The sequence below is a fragment of the Paroedura picta genome, chromosome 2 (assembly GCF_049243985.1).
Source record: "Paroedura picta isolate Pp20150507F chromosome 2, Ppicta_v3.0, whole genome shotgun sequence".
Lineage (NCBI taxonomy): Eukaryota > Metazoa > Chordata > Lepidosauria > Squamata > Gekkonidae > Paroedura > Paroedura picta.
In genome coordinates, this window is record NC_135370.1 from 72,454,881 (window position 1) to 72,468,070 (window position 13,190).

Below are 13,190 nucleotides of genomic sequence, written 5' to 3' on the forward strand. Positions count from 1 at the left end.
TACTGTAAAGGGAGATTTCAGTGCAGCTAAGACATGTAGGTATTTGCACACAAAGTATAGCAATAATATCAATACAGGGCAAACAAATGTCCCTGGCCCTTCTATTTTTTTTTTAGGGGGGGGGGAGACAGAGATTTCTGTTATTGCCATGCCTATTAGTGCATGAAGACACACACACTCACACACATATGGATTGCTTTTGTTTCTAAGAACCAGCAGCAAATGATCCTGTGCATGCTCATATGTGCTCTGAAATATAGTGGGTGGGATTGGTGGGCACTCTGTCCTAGATGGCACCATGGTTGGCAGAGATAAGGAAATACAGGAGGCAAAAATCTCAGTAACACAAACCTCTAGATCAGTGTCGTCATCCCCACTAAGAAACTGCTTCTATGTTTTATGCAGTCATGACAGCTAGAAACCTGACCTAATTTATTCTTTAAAATTCAAAGTTGAAGTTCTTAGGATTCTAGAGATTAACACATTGTACAAGTACCTGCATTCCATAATGTACAGTACTGTCATAATTGTATTTTTGTTAAGAAGCAAGTCCTCTGTATGATTTAGGGGGTAATTCCACCCCTTCCTTCCGAATCAGCCTGCTGTTTGCTGTTTTCCAGGGCCGCCATGCCAGCCAGGATGAGATTACTGCCTCTGCTTATCAAGCTGTTATTTTGGACCAACAGTATAATAATGAACCTGTGCAGGTGCGAGTGACCATGGGCAAGGAGCCTGGCCACCTCATGGCCATTTTCAAGGGGCACATGGTGGTATACTCGGTGAGTAGGACCCAGCTGACTCCTACTGCCAGTCTCCCATACACAAAAACATTCCTGGGTTCTACCACATCAGGAAGTTCAACTGTATGACTAGCTTTATAGTTCCCTCTATAATGGAACAGCGTGTTTTTCCAGTCAATTACTTATCACTGTTTTGCTGTCTGTGGGTCGAATGCCATTTCCTTGGATTATCGGTGGAGGAGAGAAGACATTTGTTCCCTCCATGCTCTGAGAATAAGACAAGAAACCAGAGGTTTAAATGCCAGACATGGAGATGTCATTCCTATTAGTGGAATACAAAACTGAGTTATTGAGAGAAGTCACGGAATTTCTTCTCTTAATATCCAGGTGCTTGGACAATCTGGGGCTCTGAACAGTCCCACAGCAGGAAGTTATACGGTGACCTGTGGGCACAACTTTGTATTATTTGAGTGGAATATTGGATAAGATGTAGGTTTTACAAATGTTTTAAATTCCACTCTTTGGGAGAATGTGGGTAAGGTCAAATTAATTTATGTTCATGCAGTCCTCTTCCATGGTCTCCCAAATCTGTAGCACAGTGATATTGCAGGTCTGCTTGATGTGCCTTCTCAAGAAGTCACAGTTGTGAGGTTAAGTTGGATTGCTACCATGGCTATGACACTTCAAGGAAGCACTACATTGGCAAGTCTGCATATGCCTGCATAATTTGTCCTAGAAAGGAACTAGGGGCTGCAGAAGCCAGGACCACTGCCAAAACATTAACATTTTCTGAATTTCCCCATCTTTGGCCAGGGTGGTACCTCACGAGCTGGCAACACAGATCCAGTGCCCCCTACGCGGCTTTTCCAAGTCCATGGAACCAATGAGTACAACACCAAAGCCTTTGAGGTGCCTCCTCGTGCCACCTCCCTCAACTCGAATGATGTCTTTATTCTCAGAACTCAGACTTGCTGCTATCTCTGGTATGGGAAGGTAGGTACCGTCCTCTGGCATGGTATATTACATCTGGTGCTATGGTTAGATTGCTGGACGAGGATCAGGGAAACCCAGGTTCAAATTTGGGGAAGCTTGCTAGACCACTCACTCTCTCTTACTGGACTGTTGGGACAATAATATGGAGCAAAGGACAGTGTTAGCCACAGCAGAGAAAGGCAGAGTATAAACAATGCAAATAAGTCCATTTGTAGGGGCTTTCCGCATTCATCCAAAATAGCACAATGGTTACTAATTGAAATCGCTACAGTTTTGCCATTATGCACAACGTCGTTGACAATCTGTAACACTCCTGAAACTGATCTGCAAAAAGCGCTTCGTTGTAGCGCTTTCAGGGAAATCCCAAAAAGTGGATTCACCCTCCGGAAAGTGCTACACTCCTGCAACCAATCTGCAACGCTAGCGGGAAAGTTCTGTGCGTTACCATTGTTGCGGTTTCTGCAAAGTCCCTCCCCCTGGCTCTCTCCTCTGATCTTCCGGCGAAGCGATCGCCATTTTTTTTTCTCCGAGCGAGCGGAGATCAACGCACCAGTGAGCCTTCGTTTACCCAGCGAGGCTTCCCTGGCTGCAGCCCCTCTGTTTAAAGTCACCAAGCACAAGCCCGTTTGCTGGTTTATTTTCACTTTATTTTCATACTGTTTTCGGCCGAAAATCGCACCCATGAGGGGGGGGGGATTTTTTTTTTCACTCGGGAGGAGCGTGGCAATGATGAAACGGCAGCTCAAACACCACCTGCTAGCTGGATGGGTCTCTCCGTTGCAACGAATCAATGCATATTCGTTGCAACGGGTATGTGTGTGTGTGTGTTTGTTTTTTTTTTAAACTTCCTTAAAGGGAAAGGGGCTGTTTGGGAGCATGATAACAGCCGCCCATTGGCTGCTTGACGGCCAGGGGCGGGACACAGCTTAGCAATAGCGCTTCCTGGCTAGCGATTTTTGCAGAGACCGGAACCCTGTGGGAAACGATAGAAACGCAACTGGATTCCACTACAAAAGCAGGTATGCGTTACGCTGAATTGCACTATTTAAAATGGCGATTTTTCGTTCAGCAAACAATTTGCTACATGGATCCCGGTGCGGAATGGCCCGTAGTCTCAGGGACATAGAAAACAAGATATCCAGTCCAGCTTTGCAAGAAAGGGTTAGCCAATCAAAAGGTGTAATTAAGGACTTATCAGTCACATGTTCATGTTTGGGGAAAATATGACTCAGTGGACAGGCAAGCCTTTGAGCTGATACAGGTTAGTATGCTCAGTACTGTTTCCATAACATATTCCCCTTGGTTCCTTCTCATAGGGCTGCAGTGGGGATGAGAGGGAGATGGCCAAGAGTGTGGCAGACCTCCTCTCCAAGACAGAAAAAGTAGTGATAGCTGAAGGCCAAGAGCCATCTGAATTCTGGCTTGCCCTTGGTGGAAAGACTCAATACGCCAACAGTAAAAGGTAACATCCTCACAAGATGCTTGAGCCAAGGGGCTCCAACTCCTTATATGCGGAGTAATGCTAAGTACACCTCCCTTGCAATCTTTTCTCTGAGATTATTTCTCTGAGTACACTAGCCACCCTCCAAAGACGAGATTGCCTTGGTAGTCTCCTAGGTCTATGGGAGCCTCTGAGCGGTTAAAGACTTCACCATCCCAAAAGCCTGGCCTGAATTAGAACAGACACCAACATTTGTCTCATCACATAGGGAGCCCAGCTGGCTTTCTAAGGTTCCCACTGCATATTACATACACCCAAGTCTGTTTTGTTCACTGTAGTGACAGTTAAGGGGCAATCTGAAGCACTATCTTCACATGAAGTCAGGAGATGGCAGATAAGTCAAGCACACCCATCCTGGACAGCCCTGCTGCAGCATCTCAAATTATACATCTTGATACTGCTTTGCAGCACACTAGACCAAAAAGGGTTCTGCTGTACCTCTGTATGTAACACGAAGGTAAGCCTGCTCTAGTACCTGGTCCACCACTGTACCTTTCCATGCAGGTTACAAGAAGAAACTCTCTCCATCACGCCTCGACTCTTTGAATGTTCTAATAAGACAGGCACTTTCCTTGCTACGGAAATTCCAAATTTTACTCAAGATGACTTAGAAGAAGGTGATGTCTTCTTGCTGGATGTCTGGGATCAGGTGGGTCTGAGTGGTTTGACGAATGCATGAGCTGAGAGAAAGCATTTGCTCCTTTCATCTGTTGATTGCACATAAAATGTTCCTCCTGCCATGAAAACTAATGTCTCCCAGTGTACAGGAAGATAGGTGTTCAGATCCTCACACAAAAACACAATGTTATCTTCTGCCTACCATACGTGTCTGCTTGTTAAATGGGTTGAATCTTTCACGGCACCATCAGCCTCTGTATTGATAGTTGCAGAAGGATAGTTGCACAAGCATGTATCAGCAAATTAAACGGGCCATTTGAAGACTTAACAAAATGTATGCCAACATAACCTGCCATAAGATTCATGAAGTGCCCTCCATTAAGTCAAAGTGTCTGTAGTGAAAACTGCATGACACAGGCCAATTCAAGACAGTAGCCAATAAAAAGTATTAACTGATGATTGGCAGACCAAGTAAGACTAAACATAAAATAGGTCTAATGCATGGTAACTTAAGTTATGCAATGAACTCCCATGTCTTCACTCCTTTAGGACACCTGGTAATTTGTGGCAAGGGAAACACTGGTGAATAATTGTGAAGCACAAGGAGCAGACTGTGATTAGGTTGGACAAAAAAACACCAGGCCCAGTAACATTAAAATATATTCTGTTGTAAGCCATTTTGAATTCTATGACAGAAAAAAGTATAAATTTAAGAAATATTGTACTTGCTAAGATAGGGAAATTGATTTTTCATATATCCTGCCACTCACAACCAATCTGGTCTCCCATTAACCTAAACTGTTTGACCTACAGGTCTTCTTCTGGATTGGTAAAGAGGCAAATGAGACAGAGAAGGAAGCTGCAGCGATCACTGCACAGGAGTATCTGCGTAGCCACCCAAGTGGCCGTGACCTCGATACCCCCATAGTCATTGTGAAACAAGGCTGTGAACCTCCAACCTTTATAGGCTGGTTCCTGGCCTGGGACCCCCTCAAATGGACTGTGAGTGATGTAACAAAGCTTTTTTTTCTTGTCCCCCACAAATGGCAGCTATTGCACTAGATATACTCTTCAGCAGCTACTGTTCAAATATTCAGCTGGAGAAAACCATGTAGAGCAGTGGTCCCCAACCCCCAGTCCAGGGACAGCTCCCGGTCCATGGATCAGTCGGTACCGGGCCACAGTTCCTCCTCGTCCTCCTTCCCAGCTGTTGCCTCAGGGGCTGCCCTGCCACTCTGCCGCAGCTCACCTTTGGTGCTCTCCGGAGGCGACCGTGGCTGGGGCTGCCCCTCGGCGTGGCACTGTGCAGCTGCTGCTGGCAGCACCCCCCAGTGGGTGATGGGAAGTCAGGGGCACCAGCGGGAAAGCAAGTGGAGCAGGGGCTCAGGTGGCAACATCCCTCAGCAAAAGATGACCCCCCCCCCCGGGCCCCAGTAAAATTGTCAAGCGTTGACTGGCCCCCAGTGATAAAAAGGTTGGGGACCACTGATGTAGAGAACAACGGCTGTCATAACCTCCCCCCCCCCACCCCGTTCCTGTGTGTTGAGTTTTCTTGCAATTTATCTAGTACTACAGTTGGTCTGCCTCCTAGGATTCGCCCACGAGCAGAAAAGACTCTGCCATGATAAACAGTGGAGCTTGTTTCGGAAGCCATTCCCCCCCCCCCAAAAAAAAGTCTGGAAACTTCTTTTGGAGGGGGATAGAGTTTGTGTTCTTGAGTTTTCAATTATCCACAAACATGCTCACCGCATTACACAAGTTCTTTGATTTGTCCTCTCACAGGATAAGAAAACCTATGAGGAACTGAAAGCCGAACTTGGAGATGACATGAGTCTCGGGGAGCTCACTTCCGTAAGTGTTGCAGAAGGGAGTGGAGGCCAGCAGTCCTGCCAGCGCCGCTTAACTGTGTTTCCCTCTGGTTGGGGCCATTATAAGGGAAAGGCCATCTTGGTAGTTATTGCCATAGAACATCAGAAGTTAGAAGAGGCAGTACAAGCAAAGACTCTTCTCTAGAGACAAATGTAACCCCCTGGCCATCAACTGTCTACTCGCATGGTAGTAAACAGATGAAGCTGCCGTACATCAAGTCAGACTAATGGAAGATCCGACTGAGGGTTGCTGACTCTGACTAGCAGGAGCTCTTCAGCACAGCAGGCAGGGGACATCTCTTATCCAATCCATGAGGGGCTCTTCTGCCCATGAAGCATGTGTTTTGCTTGTGGGGGTAATTCAGCTTTGATAGTATTCTGGTCACCAATGACAATTATATTTTGAAAATACAAAAACATCCTGCAGCAGCCTTTTCACCTCTCACATCAACAATATTAGCTTCTGTCCTGTGGTCTGTTCCCCTGCCCACAAACCCTGGTCATAGAATCAGAGTTGGAAGGGACCCCCAAGGTCATCTAGTCCAACCACCTGCAAAATGCAAGAAATTCACAACTACCTGCCCACCTGTGACCCCAATTCCATGCCCAGATGATACCCTCTCCCCACCAAAAATAACCAGGATCCCTGGCCAGTCTGACCTGGAGGAAATTTGCCTCCTGACCCCAGAGTGGTACAATAAAAGGCCTCAAGGGTTAAGCTCCAACACAACCCCTTCCTGCTCACCCACTCACAATCGGGCTAAGTTCACAGAATCAGCATTTTGGTGAGGTGGCTATCTAGCCCCTGCTTAAAAACTTCTAAAGAAAGAGAACCCACCACTTCCCGAGAAAGCCTGTTCCACTGAGGAACCACTCTGTCAGGAACTTCTTCTGGATGTTAAGCCACCTTCTTACAAAGTAAACAAATTATAACCAGCAACCTCTAAGAGATAAAGTGTGTTAGTCTTTATAGAACCATTGTTCATTGCTGCAGTAAAAAGTCTGCTCTGGAAATCCTGTCTTCAATACACAAATCACCACTTTAGATACCATTTGTGAAGTTTCTTATTTCCCTTCCCCAATCACTGTAAGAGGGCATGCTGTAGACAAATTTTGTTATTCCAGTTCATCTCCAGAGGTAAGCTCTCCATCCAGCTCATGATTGGCAAGGAGAATTTGGTTCTTAGAAACCTTCAATTCGCTTTCAAGCACTTTCTTCTTGAATTCTTAGGCCCATTCTGCACAAGGACCAATGTTGCCAATTGGTTTCACAAAGCAATAAAGCTATTTTAAATAGTGGAATCTCGGCGTTCCGCATACCTTCATTTGTAGTGGAATCCAGTAGCGTTTCATTCGTTCCCCACAGGTTTCCGGTCTCGCAGAAATCGCTAGAAAGGAAGCGATTTTTTCTGTGCTTGTTCCCGCCCCTGGCCGTCAATCAAACGAACAGCCAATGGGCAGTTGTTATCATGCTCCCGAAAAGCCCCTTTCCCTTTAAGCAGTAAAAAACAAAAACAAAACACGTTTCAACGAATATGCCTTGATTCTTCCTAACTAGAGACCCATCTAGCTGGTGTATGAGCTGGCGAGTCATTGTTACCACACCCCCCCCCCGCAGGGGCGCGATTTTTGGTCGAAATTAAAGGGAACTGGCAAACAGGGGGCTGTGTTGTGCTTGGGGACTTAGGGGAACTTTAAAGCACTTCTGTGGAGGGACTGTAGCTGGAGAAGCCTCGCTGGGTGAATCAAGCCTCACTGGTTCGTTGCTTTCCCCGCTCGCTCCGAGGGAAAAAAAATGGCGATCACTTCACCGGAAATTTGGAGGAGAGAGCCAGGGGGAGGGACTTTGTTGCAACCGCTACATTGAGAATGCACAGGTCTTTTTCACAAGTGTTGCAGGTTGTTGGCAGGAGTGTAGCGATTTTCTGAGGGTGAATCCACTTTTCTGGATTCCCCGGAAATGGCTACAACACAGCAATTTTCACGCGAGTGTTGCAGATTGCTCACAATGTCATGCGGAACGTAGTTTTAGTGGCGAACACAAAATGCAAGACTAGTGCTATATTAAAGTCGTGCGGAATGGACCTTAGTATTGCGCCCTGCTTGCTGTTCATGGGCCACCAGTGAAGGATCCTGAAACACCCTTCGCCTGTTTCTAGGTTGATCACTTAAAGCATCTTGCTATGGCTAGGATACTTGCAAGGATCTACGAAACTGGATTGTCTGAATTTCTGGAAATTATTTCCATAACTTTCACTATAAGCAACAGAGGAGTCAAGGCCTAACAGGAATGGAGTATTTAAATAGACATTCTAGGTGTACAAATTAATGCAGCCAAAGTTCCATTAATAGTACTGGCTACAAACTTTCCCAAAAAAGTTCCAAAGACACTCACAAAATGCTCTAGCCAGACTCTTTACATTCATTTGGCATCCTTCACCTCTCATCCAAAGTCACTTGACTATTTTTCCAGACTATTTTTCAGGGTACACTCTCAGAGAGACTAGCCTGAAAAACCCTTTTCTTTTTCAGGAAATTGTTGAGGCAAGAGAGGTTTTCACTGCCAACACGACTTTTGCCAAGCTGTCTATTGGTACATACCCACCAGATCAATTGGTGAACAAGTCGGTAGAAGAGCTACCCAAGGATGTGGATCCCAACAGGAAGGAGGTAAGGTATCAGAGAGCTGGGTTGGGAACCTCCCATGTTTCCAGAGCAGTGTGTGAGGTAGCTGCTGGGTCGTTATATTTGGATGTGGAAAACTCATCCTGAAACCAACACACACCTCTGTGGAGCAAGTCTTCACCCCACCACCCAGGGAAGGGATGCGGCTCAGTGGCAAAGCCTCTGCTTTTCATGCAGGCGGCCCCAGATTCAATCTCAAGCTAAAAGGAGGCTCCGCCTGAGTCTCTGGAGAGCCCTGCTGATCTTGATGGCCTTAGGATATGATTCTGTAGAAAGCAGAGTCATGTATGTTCACTCTTAAACAGTTTTCATGAGGTTGATATACTTAATAAACAAACAGATCTTTAACTAAGGAAATTTGGTGTTGAAAATATGAACTATGTGAGAGATCCAGGTAAGGTAGGCCGTAGCTTGCCTACTGGTGGAAAGAGCCTAGTTGTGGAATCTACATATTTTCATACCTCCAAGGGTCACAATGGTAACACTAGGTACAAATAAATAGTGAACACATGCTCGATTCTGAAAACCTTGTTAACTATCTAGAAACAAAATCATGCAGTAGAATTTCTTCCAAAGGCAATCTATATTAAACTTATACACACAACTACTGCACAATTTATCTGTTCCCTTTCTATAATTCCAACTGTCTCCAATATAGCTTTTATTCTGCCACTGCAGCCCTGATAAAGCATCTAAATCAAGGCAAATACTTTAAAGAGTTTTTAAATGATGTAATTTATATGGATTCTAAAAGTTAGCGAACTCTAAGAAATTGCTCATTAGGATTTCTGCTTTGCTTCACCTTGCTCACAAGTCAGCCTCTGCTTCCAAGGATACAGGTATCACTCACAGCAAATCCTCACTGCAGCATGCTCAGTTTTATGATTCGAGCTCTTCCTCTTTCTCATCTTCGCTTTCTCCCTTTCTATAGGATTACTTGTCAGAGGAAGATTTCATTACCGTCTTTGGAGTATCTCGACAGGAATATGCTACACTGCCCCAGTGGAAACAACAGGTTCTAAAGAAACAAAAAGGACTCTTCTAAATATTAAACCCTGCTGCCATTATCTGCATGTGGATGCCTACTTTTAAAGTTAAAATGTGTTAAAGCTTGAAAACAGATGTATCACAGAACAAATGGCCAAGTCTCTCCTGTCCCTGCAAGATATTCAGGGACAAAATGCAAGAACATTTTAATTACAACTACAAGTTATGTTGCCTAGTCTGAATCAGAAGTTTGTTCCCCAAGTTAGTTTTTAAAACATAAATATTAATATATGTATGTCTTTCAGTCATAAATTAAAAAATGAAAATGTGTAAGTAGTCTAATTCCAGGTACAGCTTTTTAAAAAATGACATGTCCTCAAGGCATAAAGTGTTTCTAAGAGCCATTGGGGGGGGGGGAGACCCTTACTGTAGAAAACAAGCAATAAAGAACTGTGCTATGATTATACTTGTGTCTTTCTAGAAAGAGGAATCAGAACATCAGTGTTAATAAACAGTGTTTAATTTCTTTGAAATCTATCTACACATCATTTAAAGAAAAAAGGCAGAATTGTAAAGAATACATAAGAATACATCTGCTATAACACAGAAAAGTGCTGCTCCACATTTAGTGTCGAGAGACACAAGGTGACTAACAAAAATGCTGTGGCATCCTCTTCCAACACACATGCCCGAGAGACATTCCTTCCAACTCTTTCACACACCCCTCCCCCCAATTTTTACAAATAACTCACTCAGGAAAGAAGAGAATGCAGGAGGCTGACTTTGGAAGCTAACCCCCCCCCCCCACACACACACACCACCACCCAATTTTCATCCTTAGGCAGTTCATCCCACATACTTCAGTGGCTTGGAAGCATGCCTGTTCTTTTCCAGAAAACTCTCATCTCCAAATGTTAGACCAGGAATTCCAGCTACTAGCATCAGACAAGCCTCCATGAATTTGGAGTGCAGTATTAATTCATTTAATGCTAGGTAACTACTGCCCTTGACTTGGTTGCCATGGAAACAGCTTTTTATTAACCTATCTAGGATCTTACAGATTCAACACATAAAACAATGACTACAGTTTTGTCCCTGTTATGCCTTCATATTATGGGATGCTCAGGTTCCAGCTGGAGAAGGAAAATTTAATGCATAGATTGAACTTTTGAGTGGAACGTTGATGCCCAGTGCTATATAACTGTATGTCTAGAAGTGCCAAAAGGGCTTATAAGCTCATGGCTTGTCATAAGAAGCAGGTGCTTGGTGATTACCAAGGTTTTCTTTGTCATACTACCCTGAACCACCTTCATGTACGTACAGAATCCGGCAAACAACAGTGATGGAGAATTCAGTTACTTAGTGCAAACACATATATGGCTATTTCTCTTTATCACAAATATAGCACAGTAAGACAAATGAAGAAAATCAGACTTAAAACCTGAAGGCTCAAACTAGATGCGCTCTTGGGGAGACTGACACTTAGTTGCTACATCCTTTTGAAACTAGAAATAGCACTCTTGAGAAGATGTACAAAGGTGGTTCCATAGCACACCGCTCTAAAAGAAAACCCTATTATCTTCAATAGACAACAGTATCAGCAACTACCAGGGTTTCCTGAGGCAGTCAACATTTCAGTAAATTTCTCAAAAGGATCTATAATGAGGTGTTAAAAACCACACATCTGAATATTTGGTTTCAGATGCAGCTGAATGGTTATACAAAGGCTGCTTAAGCGCTTGCAAGAGTTTCAGCACATTAAACCATTGCATGAGATAAGTGTGGTGAAGAGATGCCCTCCTCAGGTGAACCCTATTCCACGGACTATGAAATACCAGTGTGCAAACCTCAATCCTCATGTCTCTGAAGCAAGCACCAATTCTTTCTTTGCCATCACATTTCACCTTACAGACAAAATTTGATTGCAATATACTGCTGGGAGTGTGACTGTGGAGACTTTGCCATGTTTAACAAGGTCAACTACTTATGATATCTATACACAGCAGGGATCAAGCAGGCTTGCTTAACAGAGCCATCATTCAGTAAGTATGGTAGAAAAACCATCCTCCAGCAGTTAGAGCCTGCTGTCTGGTAAGTCCCATGGGTCTGTGCCTTCAAGCCCCAGATTTTATTTCTTAGAAAATCTTTAATTGTAATAAAATATACATATCACCCAAGTAAGTGGGACCCCCCCCCCCCCCCCCAAATCTCAACACTGGTTAACAATCTTTTCACAGGAAAACCCTGAGTTAGGAGAAAACCAAGAAGCACCTACATTGTTAGCAATTTCATTGCAAATAAAATAAACTGCAAGTTAACATTCATGTCCAGCACTAAAAATGAAAAAAAATTGACATACGTTTATCCTAGATAAGTTTTTTTTTCTCCTTTTGTCCAAACCAGCTAAAAACGACCATCACATTATCCAAATATATTTTGGATAACAGCATCTTAACATTTCTTTTCTGAAATATCTATCCAAAGCCACTAGGACATGAAATTAATAAAGAACAAAACATCTTATGAATATATAACAATTTGAGAATGTCTGATCCCCCCCCCCCACACACACACACACTGGTTTAACTGTATTTATCACACAAATAAAATAAAGCCAGGTATATTTTAATGTTTCTTCAATTGGCAATTGAGTCTTGTCCAACATACCACTCTTGCAAAAGACACCCTTCACCCCTAGAACCTATACAGTTATTTAGGGCTCAAGGCTGCATAAACAAAGAGAATGTGGAACTGTTGTTCATATTCCATTTGCTGATTAGCACCGGCTATACACAGCCTGAAAAGGGCCCCCAAAGGCTACAGCTTATACTTCCCATTATTAGCTGCCTCTGTCTCAGCCCAATGAGAACCGCCTTCAATTAAACACAGCTATTATATATAAATATATATATCTACATCCACACAAACTCAGGGAAATAAAGTTGTCCTGCAAATGGCAGTACTTAGAAAAGAATGCAGTCATAAAGAATAAAACATTTTCAAGTTAAAATATATATATAATATCATTTTTAAACAAAGATGACAATGATCGGGGTAAAATGACATATGCAACATGTTCCTGAGCACCAACCGTTAGCTTTCTGGACCTGTATGATGCTATATTTACAAATCCCTGGGTGTCAATAGTTTGTTTTGGCAGTGCCTGGTCACCCTGTCTAAGAAGGGAGATGGACTCAGGAAGACAACCATCTCAGCTTTCCAATGAATGCATGTCAAACTGCAAACTATTGCTGTTTTTGCTCTTTTGTGGGAAAGGGGTAGAATGCCACACTATAGGGGATATACTCTATTCCCCAGGGGTAGAAGAACATATGAATTTGCAGTCTCTTCTCACACTATCTTCTGATGGGTTTCTGAAGAAGCTGCCTAGCTTGATTAACTCGACTGCTGGCAAAGTTACTTTAAAATAAAAAGAAATGAAAAAGTCCCCCCAGCAGGAAATGCGTAACAGCAGCTTAAAACTGTACAGATGAAGTTCAAGACAGGTGTGGAACAGTCCATTCCTCCTATTCCAAGGTGTTTGTCTCAGCTGTACCCTGAGTTTTTGGGGTTTGTGGCTTTTGCAAGTTCAGAATCCTTTGTGCTCAGGAAAGGAGGAGACATTCTTCACAGGGGCTGCCGAACTTGCTTTCCCAACTCTGTGCAAGGCAGCTGTATGCTCTTTTCTGTTTCTAGCAGTTCATCAAATATCTCCCTGGGAACATAAAAATGGTTCATATCAGTAAATATCCGGATCCGGTTCAAGATTCTGTTTTTGACCTTCAAGGCCCTGTGCGG

General features: G+C 43.7%; 2 protein-coding genes across 5 annotated transcripts in view; one reads left to right on the forward strand and one right to left on the reverse strand.

Annotated features, from left to right (window-relative positions):
• Window positions 1-9,925, forward strand: part of VIL1 (villin 1) — a 38,390-nt gene extending 28,465 nt beyond the window's left edge. For both annotated transcript variants that reach the window (XM_077320686.1, XM_077320687.1), the window contains 8 exons: window positions 621-779; window positions 1,554-1,733; window positions 3,050-3,195; window positions 3,739-3,883; window positions 4,666-4,854; window positions 5,635-5,703; window positions 8,253-8,390; window positions 9,337-9,925. In XM_077320686.1, the coding sequence (XP_077176801.1) occupies window positions 621-779; window positions 1,554-1,733; window positions 3,050-3,195; window positions 3,739-3,883; window positions 4,666-4,854; window positions 5,635-5,703; window positions 8,253-8,390; window positions 9,337-9,450 (1,140 nt within the window). In that variant the 3' untranslated portion in view covers window positions 9,451-9,925. The remainder of the gene's footprint in view (window positions 1-620; window positions 780-1,553; window positions 1,734-3,049; window positions 3,196-3,738; window positions 3,884-4,665; window positions 4,855-5,634; window positions 5,704-8,252; window positions 8,391-9,336) is intronic.
• USP37 (ubiquitin specific peptidase 37) overlaps window positions 9,895-13,190 on the reverse strand; it is a 47,317-nt gene continuing 44,021 nt past the window's right edge. For all 3 annotated transcript variants that reach the window (XM_077320684.1, XM_077320683.1, XM_077320685.1), the window contains one exon: window positions 9,895-13,107. In XM_077320684.1, the coding sequence (XP_077176799.1) occupies window positions 13,020-13,107 (88 nt within the window). In that variant the 3' untranslated portion in view covers window positions 9,895-13,019. The remainder of the gene's footprint in view (window positions 13,108-13,190) is intronic.